The sequence below is a fragment of the Erigeron canadensis genome, chromosome 1 (assembly GCF_010389155.1).
Source record: "Erigeron canadensis isolate Cc75 chromosome 1, C_canadensis_v1, whole genome shotgun sequence".
Classification (NCBI taxonomy): domain Eukaryota; kingdom Viridiplantae; phylum Streptophyta; class Magnoliopsida; order Asterales; family Asteraceae; genus Erigeron; species Erigeron canadensis.
The window spans coordinates 38,663,907-38,683,145 of NC_057761.1; the positions used below are offsets into that span (position 1 = coordinate 38,663,907).

Sequence of the window (19,239 nt, forward strand, 5' to 3'; positions counted from 1 at the left end):
AAAAGAGAGATCAAACTTATTTCAAATTATCCCTATCTTTAACTCTACTACATTATAAAGCATTTGTTACCGTCAAATTTTTTAAACTTTCAACTTTTCAATCACTCATTTTCTTCTATCTCCTCAAATCTCAACCACTGATTTTTTTTCTCTCCTCCAAATCATTTTATTCATCCAATTCATTCAAAATCTTTTATATCAAAAAACCGTACATTGATAAATTATACAAATCATATGAATGTTCTTAAATTTTCATGCTCTTTCATTAGAAAGATCATTCGATATATTTTCGCCGAATTTTTAAATCTTAGGGCGGAGCCCGTACGGCTAAGACATTTGACTATCACATTCTATAACCTATCAGACTGTTATCTCCTATGACTTATCACACTCGACCAATCACCACCACCATTTCACCGTCGCAACGCGCGAGTCTCGTCTATAAAAAATTATACTCACAAATTAAAGCTTATCTTTAAAATTTTATTTTTTTTTTTTTCCTCAAACCTTTTGTTTAATACTTCAAATATCTACAAATTGATAAAATTATGTACAACATACATCCATCAATCCTTACAATAATTACACCATCCATTTTTACATCAATTACTTTTATACCAATAACACATTTTCATCATCTCCGCCATCCATTACTCCCACCACCATCCGTCGCCTCCACCTTGAGTAGCATACAACAACAACAACTGTACCAAATCCCTGAGCGGGGTATGGGGGAGGTGAGCTGTAGACAGTCTTACCTCTACCTAAAGGTAGAGAAACTGCTTCTATAAGGACCTTCGGCCAGGACAATGTAAAAACCGTAAAAAGGTAAAGTGTTTAATCCTGTCTGTCGAGACCATGATAAGGCGATATACCTTATCAAATAACAAGAAGACACTCAAAAGTCAATCAAATCGAACGGCCCAGATAGCAAGTCGGTTCGCAAACCATATAGAGAGAGAAAATTGGTTCCCGCTCTAAATACAATCCAGTTCGGTCAAATCTAGTCTCCGCCGGCGCCACCACCGCACTGACGGCGCCACCGTCGACCCCAAACACTTGAGGTTCTCATTTCTCTTTCTTCCAAACAAAAAAAAAGAACATTTTTTTCTTTATTATTACTACTTTCGTTCTGATATGCACAACTTCAAGTTTTTTATTCTTTAAAATCAATACATAAAAACTAATTTATTGTTTTATTTTGGATTAAAATCATGATTAATTAAGAAGCTTAACTTTTAAAGCTTTTTTTTTTTCTCTTTCTTTTGCTATTGTTAGATTAAATGTTTGTTTGTGTTTTCTTATTAGGGTTTTGTAAAATGTTACTCACATTCATTGTTAAATGTAATTTTTTGTAAGTATATTTGTTAATTTACTCTATGTTATGTTAAGTAATTTTTGTTTTTGTTATATCAATGACCAGTAGATGTTACATTATCAAAGCACCAGCAGATTTTATATATATATATATATATATATATATATATATATACACACACTTGTATATGTGATATCGATTTTGTATACCCGAGGCCTTGGTCTAGTGCATAAAAAAGATCATGCTTCCTCAAAACCGATTTAGGACTGGAAAAAGATGATTCAATTCCCCTCTCTTTTTAGGCGTAACTGTAAAGTCTTGATTTAGAGCTCCTGGGGCTTTCCCCTATTAAGTTTCGAGTATTCAATGTTTGATGATAAAAAGTTAAAAAGCTATTAGTGTTTTCAAAGTATGGACGGAAGTTAACTTTTTGATTACCCTCTTTTTTGATCTATCAGCTTAACGATACGCTCCTGCAAGGAAAACCGTCGTATCTGACATTATTGAAGCAAATGGCCACTTCTTTACATTTGGATCAACATGGAGCTAAAAAATTCAAAGCAAATGGTTATGTTTTTAATAGTCAACCGAATCATCGTATTAGTAATAAAGTTTGTCAAGATACAATCGGTGATGGAAGTAGAGAAGTTGAAGATGAGGACTTTATGAAGCAGAGTAGTGAATCATCATCATCTAGTGACGATGAATGGTGTCATGAAGAGCTGAGTGATATTCTTGCCAAAAGAGAAGCGTTTTTCAGCTCAAAATGTAAGTATAGAGAAGGGGTTACTCGTCCAAAAGATGCAAGTCAATGTATGAAGTGTAACAAAGGTGGGCGGTTATTAGTTTGCAGTTTTGATACTTGCTCGTTTGTGTTTCACAAGAAGTGTTTGGCCTCTAAAGCACCCTTCCTCTGTGATTCTTCCGGAAAATTCTGTTGCCCTTTTTGTATACATTCTCAATCAATATCAGACTATTGGGTAGCCAAGAAAAAGGTGTCTTTAGAACGGAATTACTTGGCCTCCTTCACGAAAAGAAATACCAATAAAGCTGAATCTCAAATACAAAACAAAGTTGTACCTTTTGGTTTAGTTAATGAAAGCTCTGAAAGTATTGTTAGTGAGAGATGCTATGCAAGGAATAATTTGGGCTCTTTTAACAAAAGAAACAGCAATAATAATGCTGATACTCAAATACCAAATGAAGCTGCAAATTTTGGTTTGGCTGATAGAAGCTCGGAAAGTGAAGGTAGAGAGCCATCCAATGAAGGAAGTTCAGAAGAAACAAGTTCCATGGATAGTGCAGTAAGATTGAGAAAGCAAAAGAAGCCATGGTATGTTCCTCGAAGCAGACGAATTTCAGTACCGTGGACAAGGGTAGAGGAAGAAACACTAAAGGTAATAAAGCCGTATGCCTAGAAATATGGTAATATGTGCAAGTTCTGTCACATACAGTTCTTATATTCATCATTCTTTTATTATTATGATAGATCTTGTATCTTTACCATCTTTTTGTTTTATGATTCTTGGGCTAGATGTATTTCTAAAAGATGTCAACCTTTTTATTTTTAATCATCTTATAGTTTACAAGTCATTCTGTTGGCTTGCAGAAATGGGTGTATAAGTTTACCTATAATGGCATTCCTGAAAGACGTTTTCCCTGGAGAAAAATCTTGGATCTTGCAGCTTCTAAATTTCAAAAAGGTCGTACACCCATTGACCTCAAAGATAAGTGGAGGAACATGATGAATGCAAGTAACAAGTCGAAATGAAGTTTAAATCTGGTATTTAATTGAGCTCCATGTTTATTTATATGTTTATATTATGCCGACTCTATATATTATGTAAGTTTTTTATTTTCCCAAATATTTTGTAAGTTATGGTTTAAAGAGCGATTTTTAGGCCTACTGTAACCCATGGACTAGTTTGTCTACTCGTGTAGTCGTGTGTATTGAAGGACAAACAACCGTGAAAGAGCTTGTGCAGCCAACATCCTGCAAATATCATTTATCTTTGTACTCTGAACCAGGACCATTGAATTATATTATTGGAACTGACCTAGGAGCAGCACAGACAGGTACCTAGGACCGCAGTCCTGAATCATGCCTAATTTTGGTAAACTGGAACCACTTAGTCATGGGTTGGGCCAAACCTTGGAAATTGACTTAAATCTATCCCCATACTGCAATCTGTTAGGGGGAGAGGTGTAGTGCCATTAAATTGGCTAATTGGCAAGTTTGGCAAGCTATCGGCAAATCATATATCGCCATGTGTCGTTGCCAAAAACTAGCCAAAACATGCGGTATAGTATACGAAAAGTAACCAATTTGCCAATTTCAAAACTAAATAAATGTAACCGGAAATAGTTGCCGGAAAACTAAAAAAAGTGACCGTTTTTTGTAAAAAATAAAACTTGGGCTCAGAATTTAGGGTCGGGAATTTTGGAAGTCGGAGACGCCATGGCTGCTAACCCGAAGGGTTTACCCCGCCAAGATACGCCCCGGATCATCCGAGTCCCATTTTTACGAACATTTGTATCATCATCGCCCATTTTTTCCGGCAACCTAAAAAACTGTTCAACGATATAATCATCGGCTACGAGCTACTTTTTCCGGCTACCTATTGCTTTAATGGAACGAAATCCGGCAACGCCGCCAAGGAAAAATCCGGCATCGCTACCGTAACACTACCAAGGAAAAATCCGGCAATGTAAATATATAAATATACATATATAAGCAGGAAGTCTAACCGGAAACCCAAAAAGGGGTCGCCGGAAAACATCCCACAGTAGCATAGCAGCAACAGTTAACCAAGAACCCAGAAAGGGATTGCCGGAAAACCACAAGCCGCCGTAGCAACAGCAGCAGCAGCAAAGGGCTCACCATAAAACCCAAGAAAGGGCTCGCTGGAGAACCGATGCAACATGCAAGACCACAGGAAGAAGCAACAGGAAGCACATCGGAAAACCAGAAACCCCAAAAAGGGATTGCCGGAAAACCGAAGGAACAAGTAGTAACATAGCCAACTACACCCCTGTCAAAGCCAAACAAAGCTCCCAACGTTCACAAGGATCGGCCAAAACTAGCCGATATAAATAGCCAATACTAACCGATTAAACTTGCCGATACAAGCCGATGGAGATGCTATAGTGTAGCCGATTAGCCGATGCTTGCCGATGGTTTTTGCCGATAAAACTAGTCGACTACGTCCTAGATAAAAAGAAAATGCCCATTGCCGTCTTAAACGGGTTTTGGGTCCCAATACATCGACGGTGTATGGCCACGGACGGAGATAGTTTGGGGGCGCCCCCACCCCTTTTTTGGTATAATGTAATTTTTTTCTAAGTTTAGAGCTAAATTTGATATTTTGTCCGTAAAAAAGAAAAAAGAGAAAAAAGTAAATATAGTGTAAACATATAGAAACCATTAAGACTAGCTTTCTAAATTTGCCCCATCGAGATAAATATTTTGGCTCTGTCTCTGTGTATGGGGGAGGTTAAGATGTAGACAGATCTTACTTCTATCAAGTTAGTGAGACTACTTCCAGTATTCACCTAAATGATAGAATAGTAACCCTTACCTTTGCATAGGATGAGGATGAATCTCCAACCTCGGTCTATAAAGGTCATAGTGTTTAAATAGTTCCACTTGACAATGTATTTGGGTATGGTTGTATTTTGTGAAATTGGTAACAACTGTAATGAAGTATGAATTAGCATTGGAATATAAGTTTGTTGTATTAACAAAAAAGCAGAATATATGTTTGAGTTATTAACAAAATAACAGAATATATGTTTGAGTTATTAACAAAATAGCAGAACATATGTTTGAGTTATTAAATAGCAGAATATATGTTTGAGTTATTAACAAAATAGCAGAACATATGTTTGAGTTATTAACAAAATAGCAGAATATATGTTTGAGTTATTAACAAAAGTAGCAGATTAACCAAAAGAGCAGATTAAGCAGCATAAGTTCAAAGTTACATTGCATTACACGCCATAATTCGAAGTCTTAACAAATTCAGGTTACATCAAAAGAGGATACAAAAACCAACATTAAAATAAAGTCTTAAGTAGATTAAAGTTTCAAGACACACAATACTACTCAATTACTAAAGCATCATTTTGGTGCAATCCTGGTCCAGGCACAACTGCAGCAAGCTTTTGTCTTGCAATTCTAGCACTCTTGCCTCAACTCTTGCCTTTCACCTTCTTAACAAGCCTCTTCCCACCAGATTGACTGCCACCTGTCTGACTACCACCTGCTTGACTTTTTGTTGCTTGACTGCCACTTGCTTGACTTTTTCTTGCTTGACTGCCATCTGGTTGACTTCGAACACCTTGACTCCTAAATGCTTGACTACCCATAGTTTGACTTGCACCTGCTTGAGTTCCCACATGATGACTTGCACCTGCTTGACTTCCAACACCTTGATTGGCACCTACTTGGCTTCCAACACCTTGACTTGCACCTGCTTGACTTCCAACACCTTGAGTGGCACCTGCTTGGCTTCCAACACCTTGACTGGCACTTGCTTGAGTTCCCACATGATGACTTGCACCTGCTTGACTTCCCATAGGTTCATTGGCACCTGCTTCATTTACAACATTATATGCATTTTTACTTAAATTAACATAAAATTATAATGAAATTGATATTATACTTAAATTAGCTTAAAATTATATTTAATAACACAAATTGACACCTGCTTCACTCCTAGCTTGTTGATTGTTGTTGTTCACACCTGCATTGGTTACCCCTGGTTGACCTTTACATGTTCTAGCATTGTGACCTTTGTTGCCACATTGGGTGCATCTGCCAAAATGAATCTTCCTTGACAACTTACCCTCTTTTGATAATGGCTCATCCTCATATAAACCTCTCTTCCTCTTCTTTTTTGGCCTGCCTACTGGAGTGTGGTGTATTGGAGGAGTCAATCCTATTGGGCAAGTTGATTTTGGCCAAGTGGTTGTACCAGTCACTGGGTTGACTTTGAAACTGTATGCTTCCCTCCATAGTCAACCGCAACCAATATATAAAGACACTTATTCGATGGTGGGAATGGACCCATGAAGTCGATTCCCCACACATCAAAGACTTCACAAACTTGAATCGATTGTTGTGGCATTTCGTCTCTCTTGGTGATTGTTCCTTGCCTTTGACAAGCATCACAGGTTTCCACTAGTGTTTGAGCTTCTTTGAAAATGGTGGGCCAATAGAAACCCGCATCAAACACCTTCTTTCCCGTTACCGATGCTCCATAATGTCCACCGGTAGGACCATAGTGACACTCATCCAAAATCTTTCTAGTTTCACCACCCCAAGCACATCTCCTTATCATGCCATCCGCACACACCCTAAACAAATACGGTTCCTCCCAAAAGTAATGCTTGATTCCCGAAAAGAACTTCTTTCTTTGTTGAGAACTCCATCCCTTGGGCAAAATTCCTGCACATAAGTAATTAGCAATATCGGCATACCAAGGTGCCTCTTTGTCCTCAACCTGCATCAAAAACTCATCGGGAAAAGAATCGTTAATCTCATGCTCCTTCAACTCCTCAAGGTGAGGGTTTTCGAGCCTACTCAAGTGGTCGGCGGCAACATTTTCAGCCCCACTTTTGTCTTTGATTTCTATATCAAATTCTTGCAAAAGCAAGACCCAACGAAGCAAACGGGGTTTAGCATCTTGCTTGTTGAACAAATACTTCAAGGCTGAATGATCGGTGAACACAATAGTTTTATTCAATACCAAGTAAGGTCTAAACTTATCAAAGGCATAAACCACCGCCAACAATTCCTTCTCGGTTACGGTGTAGTTTTGTTGGGCGGAGTTTAGGGTTTTGCTAGCAAAGTAGATTGGTCGAAAGTGTTTCTCATCCCTTTGGCCAAGAACGGCCCCCAAAGCATAATCACTAGCATCGCACATAAGTTCAAAGGGTAAAGACCAATTCGGTGAAGTCATTATTGGAGCATTTGTCAATTTGTCTTTCAAAAGGGAAAAAGCGTTTAAACATTCATCGTTAAACTCAAAATCAACATCTTTTTCCAACAATCTAGTCATAGGCCTTGTAATTTTCGAAAAATCTTTGATAAATCGCCGGTAAAACCCGGCATGACCTAGAAAACTTCTTACCGACTTCACATTGGTGGGTGGAGGTAATTTAGTCATGACATCAATTTTGGCTTTGTCAACCTTAAGACCCGCCCTTGACACCTTGTGACCCAAAACTATACCCTCTTTGACCATAAAATGACATTTTTCCCAATTAAGCACCAAATGTGCTTTTTCACACCTATCAAGCATTTTATCCAAATTACTCAAACAACTATCAAAAGACTCACCAAAAACCGAAAAATCATCCATGAAGACCTCCATGGAAGTTTCTATCATATCTTGGAAAATGGCCAACATGCATCTTTGAAAAGTACCCGGTGCATTGCATAAGCCAAAAGGCATGCGACTATAGGCATAGGTTCCAAAAGGACAAGTAAAAGTGGTTTTCTCTTGATCATTAGGATCAATTGGGATTTGAAAATAACCGGAAAAACCATCTAGAAAACAAAAGTACTCATTACCCGCCAACCTTTCAAGCATTTGGTCCATAAAGGGTAAAGGAAAATGGTCCTTTTTGGTTGCCTCATTCAATCTACGATAGTCAATGCAAACTCTCCAACCGGTGACCGTTCTAGTTGGAACCAACTCATTTTTCTCATTAGTCACCACGGTCATACCTCCTTTCTTTGGTACACAATGTACCGGACTAACCCATGGACTATCCGATATAGGAAAATGATACCCGCATCAAGAAGTTTAACAATTTCCTTTTTTACGACATCTTTCATGTTTGGGTTAAGCCTTCTTTGCCTTTGAATCACCGGTTTTACATTTTCAAACAAATTTATCTTGTGTTTGCAAAAATCGGGACTAATTCCGGGTATATCGGAAGTCTTCCAAGCAAAGGCCTTTTTATGGGCCTTTAGAATGGTCATGAGTTTGGTCTTTTCCTCATCCGAAAGTGACGAGGAAATAACAACAGGGAGTAGAGATGTACCTTCCAAGTAAGCATATTCTAGATGATCGGGCAATGGCTTGAGTTCCAGATCCGTTGGAGGATTATCAAGCGAAGTAGGTAGCTTACTACTCGGGATTGCCTCAATTTCTTCAAACTCCTCCTCATCCAATGGGGTTTCATCCATGCTAATAGCCAAGATCTCCGCAATCTCTTCCACTTGGTCACTAGCAACATCCGCTTTACCAATGCTAGCCCATCGTTCATCTCTTGTGCCATCTTCAATACCTACGAGCTCCAACATCTCAACTTCGACCGCATCATCTATCACATCAATCTTAAAACAAGTATCATCAGAGGAATAAGAATGTTTCAAAGCTTTTTCAATTTTAAACACTATTCTATCATCCCCGACACCCAAGGAAATTTCCTTGTCCTTCACCCGAATGATAGCATCCGCGGTGTACAAGAATGGTCGGCCCAAAATGAGGGGCACCTTGGTGTCCTCTTCCATCTCTAAAATTACAAAATCCACAAGAAAAACAAATTGGCCCACTTGCACTTGCAAGTTTTCAGCCACCCCCATCGGGTATTGGAACGAATGATCCGCAAGGCGGATGCTCATTTTAGTGGGCCTTAATCGCCCTAACGAAAGCTTTGTAAAAACTGAATATGGCATCAAGTTGATGCTAGCCCCAAGGTCGGCTAAAGCTTTGCAAGATAATTTAGTACCAAAAGAACAAGCAATGAGAAAACTCCCTGGATCGGCAAGCTTTGGTGGAAGCTTGTTTTTAATCACCGCCGAGCATTCTTCATTCATGAAGGTTGCTTTTGCTTCATCTAGCTTCTTCTTGTCCGTTACTAGCTCCTTGATGAATTTGGCATAGTTAGGCATGCCCGAAATGAGGTCAACTAGTGGGACATTGATTGTCACCTTCTTGATCATGTCAAAGAATTTGTTGTATTGGTCTTGAAGCTTTTCCTTCCTCAAGCGTTGAGGAAATGGAACCTTGGGCTTGTATGGCTTGACTTCGGGTTCCTTGATTGATGTAGCTTTAGGAACCGAAGTTGTCACACCCGGTGGTGACTCCATCTCCACTTCATCATCAAATTCTTCATCGAAATTTTCTGCACTAGGAGAAGCATTAGAGACAAAAGAATTACCTTTAGGAGGAGCGGTTACTTTACCGGACCGTGTTGTTATTGCATTTACGGTCTCATTTCGGTGTTGGGGTCCTTTGTACTTGTCATCCCCACTTCTCCACGACCCTCCTTGGCTTTGATTTGGGTTTTGTTGGGTGTCACTTGGGAGTGTACCCGGCTGCCTTTTAGAGTTCCCCATCCTATCCAACCTCTTTTCTAAATTAGATATCAAGGCATGGTTGTTCCGGTTGCTCTCATCGATCTTTACATGCAAACCCCCAATCTTATCATTCAAAAGTTTCGAATAGTTCTCCATTGAAGCATTTCGCTTCTCTTGGGCCTCCTCCCTTTTTTCTTGCTTATCCAAGAACTTGGCCATCATGGCCGCAAGAGATGGGGTGTCCTCCCCATTGTCATCAATCTTTGGAGGTGATGGTGGTTGTTGTTGTTGTTGAGGCGGTCCTTGGTTGTCATCTTTTTGCCACCTATTTTGAAAATTGCCACCACGATTGTTATAAAAAGAATTAGAAGAGTTTGAAGAGTTACCTTGGTGACGGCCCTGGTAGTTGCCACCACGTTGGAAAAGCGGTTGATATTGACCGGATCTGTGGTTGTGCACATAATTTACGTCTTCCCTAACCATTTGATCACATTCATCGGCGTCATGTGGTCCACCACAATGAACACACCCCCCGGCCATGATCTTAACATCACGCTCTAATCCTCCAAAATTGTTTTCCACCATCGAAAACCTCTCATCCATGTGCCTTGAGAGCGCTCTGATCTCGCTAACTACCTCGGACGTCTCTCCCCCATCAACCCGGGCTACCACTCGACGTGTCCTTTTATCCCTACGATCCCTACTAGGATACCTCGAAACTTGAGCCTTAGCCATATCCTCAAACATCTTCCAAATCTCATTAGAAGTCTTGTAAGTAGTACTACCCCCACAAGTCATGACCATCTTCTCATAACTTTCCATATTCATTCCATCCAAGAATATGCCAACAATCTCGGTATCACTTACCCCATGCCCGGGGCATTCCCACAGAAGATCTTTCATTCTTAACCAAGCTTCAACAATGGACTCATTCTCATCTTGCCTAAAAGAACGGATTATAAGCCTAAGCTCTCTTTCCCGATTTGCCGGAAAGAATCTTTCAATCAAAGCTTCTCTAACCGCCTCCCATGTGGTCAAGCTATTTGGTGCTAACCCTTTTAACCATTTATGAGCTTCCCCCGCTAGAGACATAGGAAAAAGCTTCATCTTGACATTGTTAGCTTGGTTCTCTCCGTAGTTGAACAAGTTGCAAATCATCTCAAACTTGTCGAGATGCTCATGAGGATCCCTTTTGTTTCTCCCGTCAAAACACAAATCCTTGACCATTTGCAAGTGGTTGCCTTTCACGGTGAAAGTGTCAATGGCGGGGCTAATAATGGCGGATTGGCGAGAGGTTGGTATGGTTCGAGGTAAGTCCTCGATTTTGGTGTTAAAAAGGTCGGGTGGATTATTTTGTTGTCCGGCCATGTTGATGTTTGGTTTTGGTGATTCGGGTGGAGTAGGTGTTCTATCGGAAGTCGGTTCTTCTTTTTCAGAATAGTAACCCCACTCGGTACTTCCCGACTCGTAATAAGTCTCGTACGGTATGCGGTCGGGTCTAGGTCTAGGAGTGGTGTCTATGTAAGTGGGTGCGGATGATGACGGGTGTGATGTTTGTGGTTTGGTGTGCTTTTTGAGTTTGTCGGGGTTAGATGTGGCCTTCACTAACGGTTTCCCCGAAGCTCTAGTGCTCATCCACTTCCTGAGAATAACCTGCGATCACAACACAACAAATGGAAACCTTAATAGCACCTGAGGTACAATGAAGCAAACTAAAATTAAAATAAAGCAAGTAACTTTTCCGTGCAAAGCACGAAAAAGGATCGATTCACAAAATTTCAACCACAAGTACGAAAAATTAGTCCTCGGCAGCGGCGCCAAAAACTTGATGTGTGAAATCGAGTTTAATAATTTATAACAAGATCTACCGTTTACTGTCTACCACACACTTACGGGCAGTGTACCCGTTCGTATGTAATATAGTTAATGGGTAAGACCAGGATCGAACACAAGGACTAAATGTTGTACTTAGGTTGTAAAAATGTAAATCAAGGGAAAGTTTGGTTTGTGACCGAGTTGTCACTTTGCGTTTCAGAAGGCTAATTAATCGACAAGTAAAATAAATTAAATACTCGACCGGTGTCAATCGAGAGTATGCGAAAATAGTTTGAGTTGTAACAAATAATTAAAAAGCCATCTATGTCGAATCCGCTACACAAGAAGTTTAGGTTGCATATGGTTTAAGCTCAAAATTCAATATTGTTGGTGACAATAATCGTGACAAGACTAAAACACACCCGGCGTGCACTCCGGTTGTAAAATCGACTCAATCACCTAATCAATTTAACTCCTTGCAACAAGTGGTACCACCAACCTTATTACGCTTCCTTGAACTAACTAGTTTGTTTGACTACTTAAATAACAATTTTATCTTTGTGAAAGAAACGTGGTACCACCAACCGTTAAATTCACTTAACAAAGTTATTTCTATTAAACTTATATTCTTTACTATCATACCATGACCTAGCAAAAATTGTTCCTAGACAAACAACTAAAATAATACTTGCATTCAACTAGTACCACTATTGAAAAACACAAATATCACCAAGAACACAAATCTAAGTGGAAGAAATCACTTCATTAAGATCTTGACAAAATGTTAAGTAAAACCAACTTGAATTCAAAATACTATGCAACCATAACTAATTGTTTCACTTCATCTTCATAGATATATAAGGATTTAGCTTCTCATAATGTTAAAAGCTAAAGATTGAAGTAGAAAGGAAAACATGATGTACCCAATATAGAGAACAAATACAAACCGAAGTTACAATCGAGCTACAATGAGTAACAATAGCTAAAATTAATCTTCAAGTCTTCAAAATGATGTTGGAGTAGTGAAAAACTCTTTTTCCAACCCTTTAAATTTGGCTGGAGTATAAGTATGTGAGCTAAAGTGTCCAGGGTAGGGTTTGGGTGGAGTGGTGGATGGTATTTATACCCAAGGAGAGAGAAAATGGTGATGTCAGTCAGAACTCGCGCCGCTAGGGTCTTGGGTCGCGCCGCTAGCTCCTTCAGGCCAAAGTTCTGACTTCGAAAGTGCCCAACTCGCGCCGCTAGTCTTGACACTCGCGCCGCTACTGGATTGAAAACCCTGTCTCGCGTCGCTAGATACCCTCCTCGCGTCGCTATCTCCTACAGGTTAAAGTTCTGTCTTAATTTTTCTCAGGTCGCGCCGCTAGGGACCCTCCTCGCGGCGCGAGGTCTTGCAGAATTTTGCCGTTTCAGCTTCGTTCTTCTTCGGTTAGTGCATATGGACCATTTCTGAGCTGTTTTCTACCATATGGGGCAATATACCCGCTGTAGGCCTGAAACAACTAGCAAATACCATAACGTACCACAAAACAAGTATAAATGGCTATAAAACTAGTACAAAACGTCTAATTCGGTATGGGGAAACATGTACAATTTGAGGCTTATCAATATCCTTGTAAAGCTTACCTCTCCAATGGTGTTTCATGTTTTCATGTATATGCTTGACAAAATACCTGTGTTCAGCAGAAGGGAACACATTGCCAATAGCTTGGATAAGACCCTGCATTTACAACATTATATGCATTTTTACTTAAATTAGCATAAAATTATACTTAATAACACAAATTGACTCAAACAATGGAATCTATACTTAAATTGAAATTATACTTAATAACAGTGTTATACTTAAATGTATTTAACAGATTGTGAAATTATATGAATTATACATACATAAATGTACCTTTTGTCTGTCTGATATGAAAGTGAAGCTGTAATGGGACTTTAACTCCAAATCTGGGCCAAGACATTCAAGAAACCATGTCCAAGAGTCTCTGGTTTCAGCTTCAACCACTGCAAATGCCACTGGATAGATGCCATTGTTTGAGTCAACCCCTACAGCAGTCAAAACTTGACCAGGGTAAGGCCCTCTCATGAATGCACCATCTAATCCAATCAAATCCCTCATGCATGCCTTCCATCCCTCCTTCAGTTTACCAATACAAACATATATCCTCTTGAATTGTCTAGTTGTGGCTTCTGGATTACGTGATCTTTCAACCTCTATTTTAATAGTTGTACCTGGGTTTTGAAGCTTCAACTCCTCACAGTAATCCCTAAGTAATGAAAACTGTGTATGGAAGTCCCCTTTGTTATTAGTGCTTGCTTGTGTTTTTGCTCTAAATGCTTTCATCCAAGAAACTGAAATCTGCAACTTTTGTTCTAATTCTTCTTGCAACGCCTTGGTTGGGATCCCTGGATTTCTACTGATTTGCTCTCTAATCTGTCTTGCCATATAAGTTGAAATACATGCCTTTATCTCCCTGGATTGTAAACATGTGTGTATCTTCTTGAAAGTCTTGACCATCCATGTTTTTTGGTCTAGTAATTTACTGCAATGCAACACCCAAGGACATGCTTGTTTATTGCAAGTGGATGCCTTAGGGTTTTCCTGGTCACATGGATCAACATGCCTTTTCCCTTTATCAGTAGGCCCAACTTCAGTAAGCCCAATAACCCTTTTCCCTTTATCAGTAGGCCCAACTTCATTAGGCCCAAAAGTTACAGATGGTACAACTCCTTCACATATTGCCCTTACCCTCCTTTGATCATTGAATATCAACTTAATTTTCCTTCTACTTTCAACTGCATAATTCCTTAATAATTGTTTAACTTCTGAAGAATCCCCAAATGTTTGAGTTAAATAGAAAGGAGCATTATCTACAGCACTTGTCTGTTGCTGCTTTCTAAACTTCCTCAACCTCCTAGCCTCCATTCTCTCTTTCTCATCACCACCAGAATCACTTCCACTATAAAAGTAGTCATTGTCAATCACTTCTAACTCATCATCCTCACCATTATTGATCTGATTATTCAACATGTTTAAAGCATTGTTCATCTGGTTATCAAAATTTAGTGAATAATCACCCATGTCAACTTGAACATCATTCACAACATTATCCTTGTCTACCAATTCCACCCCATCTTCTAGTTTATCTTGCTCTTCATTAACCTCAACATAATCAGTGGTTTCATTATTATCATCAAAATCATTCACAACATTATCAGTGGTTTCCATATTATCTTGAACATCATTCACAACATTATCAGTGGTTTCCCCATTACCTTCAGTGGTTTCCACATTACCCTCAGTGAATAATTTCCTAGCTAAATCCTTGTTAATGGCCCTTACAGATTTCCTGGCAGTATGCTTAGTCATTTTGGGTGACCTAAGTGCATCAAGGTTATGCTCAACATATACATTCAGGAATTTAGAAGCACCATTAGTGTACATAAACAACTTGTCTACATCTTCATCAGTAGAAACCGAAATGGCTCCTAACTGATAAGAACACTAAGGCCTCCCAAATTCAAAAGACTTAATACTAGCTTCAGTGTAACCTAATTGTGTCATAATGGGTTGCAGTTCAAGCAATGAAAAAGTTTTGCAGTCCACGTGATCAACATAAGTTTTCTCACCAGCATAAAAGGTTCGACCATCTTCAACTTTCATTTGACCCCATGATAAAACTTCAACGACAGCATTGTAGGTTTCCCCTCTAAAAAAATAGATAAAAGTATTAATAATTATTTTTATTAATTAGGGTTCAGAGAAAAAAAAAACAAAATTAAATCTGGGTTTCTTACCATATAATGTAGCAAGATCATAATCATCGGCATCATTTGGCCGGATTACCCAATCGGAGCCCGGCATGGAGATGGAAAAGAGAGGGAGCAATTTTAGGAATATATTTTAGGTTTATTGAGTATAAAAAGGGGAAAAAAAACAAAGGACGATGGTACCTGGGTGGTCAATTACGTTTATACCCTCGCACATGATCGGCACGTGTCTAAAATTAACGATCCGTTTGAGTCCGTTAGCCGGAGGTATGGTGGGTGTGCATTTTTGCCAACTCTGGGTATGTCTCGCGTAATTAAATTCTTTGAGGTATGAAAAATACAATTTCGAACACAACTCAGGTACCATCCGTGTAATTAACCCTATAGTTATATAGTAATTACAAAGATACCATGGCACGTAAGGAAGAAAGAAAAACAAAACAAAACGGGCACGCAAAACGATTTATGGTTTTTAGGATATATATAATGAGGGAATTCTTTTTGTAATGTGAATTTTAAAAATGGGCAAAAAGAAAAGGTAAATACTTTGGAATTAGATTATAAATAAATAAATAAAAAAGAGATAAAAAGAAAAACGTTTATAAAAAGCCAAATATCGTTAGCTTAAGTATTTAAATTGTTGATGGCTGTCAGTTATCATAGGGTCAAAAATATCAATGAAGGGATGGGGTGTTGTTTCATCACAAATTCACAATCATCGAAATCGAAATGTGGGTTATATTCCATCATTTTCCTCATCCTCATAATCAAATAAAGGGATTCGAATGATGTGCTCTCTTATCTATCTAATAAGGTGAGGTGACAACGTAAGCTTGATCTGTAATAAAACGGTGATACATAAGATTGTGTTTTACATTAAAAGTTTGAGTGAATTTCAAATATACCCTTGTTAAACCCTATAAATATCAAATATACCCATTCTCCGCTAGAAATATCAAATATATCCAACCTAGATATTGAAATATCTAATTTCTTCAAATCACTAATTTAATTACATTTAAATATAAAAAACAAATAATATATAATCTTTAATTATAAAATGACTACAATGTCCTTTTAAAAGCCAAAAGATTACCGCTTATTTAGAAAGAAAGGAAACACTCAACAATAATGAATCTGCAACTTCTTTGTATATACCAAAATTTCTTTTTTCAACTGAAGAATTCTAAAATCCATAATTATTGAAACGCCAAATATGAAAACATACTTGGCCCGATTGAAAAAAAAAAAACTTTTTGTTGGAATAATCATGAAATGTACATGGCTGCACCCAAAGTTTTATAAATTAACTACTAAATTAACTATCTTTTACTTGTTTAACAAATATGTTTTTGACAACATACAATAGATCACTGGTGGACCATGTGATTGATAAATTCAGCACTTAACAATTATCTTAATGAAAAAGTAATTTTTTTTTAAAATAAGAAACAATTAACAAAACAATAAAAAAGAGTATTACCATAATTGTGAATATAATTGGTGATTTGATTAGGTAAACTACTAGAATGAAAATGAACATGAATGTTTAACGTTTTTGAGAGGGTATTGTAGTAATTATATGATTGAGAGATAATTATTATTGATTTTTTAGTTTTAATTGTAATTAAATTTATGATTTGAGGATATTTGATATTTTTGTAATTAGGTTGGATAAATTTGATATTTTTAAAGTGAGTTGGATATATTTGATATTTGTAAGGCTTAATAAGGGGAAATATGAAATTTACTCTAAAAGTTTCTATTGTGATGAAACACCACCCATCCCACTCTTAACACAGTAATTTTTTAATTTTTTTTTTCTGAATTTGTGATGAAACACATACAACTTCTTTGATTTTTTTTTTCTCCGCCTTTAAACCATGAAAAATGTTTAATATGTTTAAAGGTAGGCCTAAATACGTGTCTCTTTGTAGTATGTATTTTTCACTTTTTCAGGAGTGTAACCTTGTTGAATGCCACTCTTTTCTTGTCTGGCATTGAACACTTTCACATTTGTCTTCATAAACTTTTTACTGACGTAATTTGGCGGAGACAGGACTCGAACCTGCAATCTTCAGGTCATGAGCCTGACGAGTTAACCAATTCCTCCACCCTTATCCATGTTTGTATTACGTTAAATTAAATTTATTAATCGAAAACATAAGGTAATAGAAAATACTCAAAGTAGCTTGCATTAATAATGTCTATTACGGAACCGATTAATTGTTTAAGTTCATGATATTATAAAATTAATTATTAACAAGAAACAGAATAATGTAGATATAATATCGCTTCTCTTATTAAGTGCCAAATTTGTCTTGATTTTCACGAGTCTTATCACCGAAGTCTATTTTGCCACTGGCTTAAGTTAAAATCCAATGATTAAGGACATAATCAACCTAAATTCATCATCTATTTTGATTTTGTATCTAAATCTGGGCAATAGTATTTAAGAATTCTATCAATCAAATCCTATACCATTTTGGGTTAAAGTCCAAAATATTCGTGTGCTCAAAGTTTTGGTTGGCCCAAATAAAAACTGATAATAAAGAATATATATTTTAAACAAGACGCTTGACGCTTCTTTATCCCCCAACTTGTGCTTTTTTCATTTATCAGAATTAACATTATTGTTTTACTGTTTTAGTTCCTATCACTCGAGCCAAAATAACAATTTAAGTCCTCCTTACCCATTTTCACTTTTAGTGTTTTGTTTTTTTCGTTTTGTTTTCTTATGCACTTAAATCTAACAATAGTTTCCATCAACCCGTTTGGAATAAAGATTTACTCTCAGATCCACTTAAATTTTGGTCTTTGGTTGAACTAGGATAGACATGCTTGTGTGAATTTAACAGGAGTTTCTCATCTTGTGGGCTTAGGGTACAACTTCATTGCCGGTATGCTGTTTTAAAAGTTGTTTTATACAAAGTGGCCAAACATGAAAAGTCGTGTTTTGACAACCAACATGTGTTTATAACTGAGGTCGTTAAGATACTTAGAAAGATCATACGGGTCATGCGTGGAAATGTTATGACACCACGATTTATTAATGTAGTTTTAAACGTCTTAGTTTCGTTATACAAAAAGGAGTGACGACGCAGCTTGTTGTCCGTTCGTTCACTTCTATTTCTATGGATATTATTAAGTCTTAATGGAAAGTGATTGTATGTAATCAAATTCCCAGTTGGGAAATTATGAAGAACAAATTACAACAAATATATCTATCGTCGGATCATATACCACAATGAAGTTCCCATGTTGATAAATTAGCGAGCATATACACAAAAGAAAAAACTACGGTTAACATATATTACAACTAAGGCTGACAAATCGTGTCTTAACAGGTTTGGTGCGCACAAAATTCTAAGCTTTAAAACATGAAAACGACTCATATAACACTTGTCTTTGATGATTTGAGCATAACAGTTATTCGATTTATGTATTAAAAAGGTTAAATGTTGAATTTTAAAAATATTAAAACAGTTACTTTTAAAAATAGAAAAAGTTGCATAGTACTGTACATTTTTTACTTAACAGTTACTTTAACAAGTCTTAACGGGTACCCAAAACCAACCTTAATTCCAACTTATAAAAATGACATGACAAAAGACAAAACGACTATTCCACATTGTTACTACATAAAATACTGTAATAAAAAGGTTTAAAATATGAGTATTGATATTAATACCATCTCTTTTGATTAATGTACCACAATATATATATATATATATATATATATTTATTATAGTTGACTAGTCAATAATACATGAATGTGGTACACTAATTGATAGTGGTGGTACAAATATCACTCCCCTTAAAATATAGACTTTATTATTTTGTAAGGCTAAGAGGAGTGAGGTTACTCATGGAGGAGGGGACTTGTGTCATGTGGCGTCATGTCACAACCTCTCCAAAATGGGAGAGTGAGGCTACTTGCAAATGGAGGGACTCTTGCCAAGTGTCACCCTTTTTTTTATTACACAATCACTTCTATTAAATTATATAAAACAAC

The 19,239-nt window shown here is 37.4% G+C and overlaps 1 protein-coding gene across 1 annotated transcript; it reads left to right on the top strand.

The window, feature by feature from the left end:
• Positions 1 to 1,830: 1,830 nt before the first annotated feature.
• LOC122591986 lies at positions 1,831 to 3,236 on the top strand. The gene is made up of 2 exons (XM_043764206.1): positions 1,831 to 2,715; positions 2,928 to 3,236. Exons 1-2 carry the CDS (start codon positions 1,831 to 1,833, stop codon positions 3,087 to 3,089), a joined length of 1,047 nt encoding a protein of 348 aa, XP_043620141.1. The 3' UTR covers positions 3,090 to 3,236.
• Positions 3,237 to 19,239: the final 16,003 nt, after the last annotated feature.

Bases quoted from the DNA above. Each gene is read 5' to 3' on its own strand.
- LOC122591986 (XM_043764206.1), top strand. From the start codon at position 1,831: ATGGCCACTTCTTTACATTTGGATCAACATGGAGCTAAAAAATTCAAA. The intron at 2,716-2,927 runs GTAATAAAGCCG...GTTGGCTTGCAG, and splicing joins TAGAGGAAGAAACACTAAAG to AAATGGGTGTATAAGTTTAC.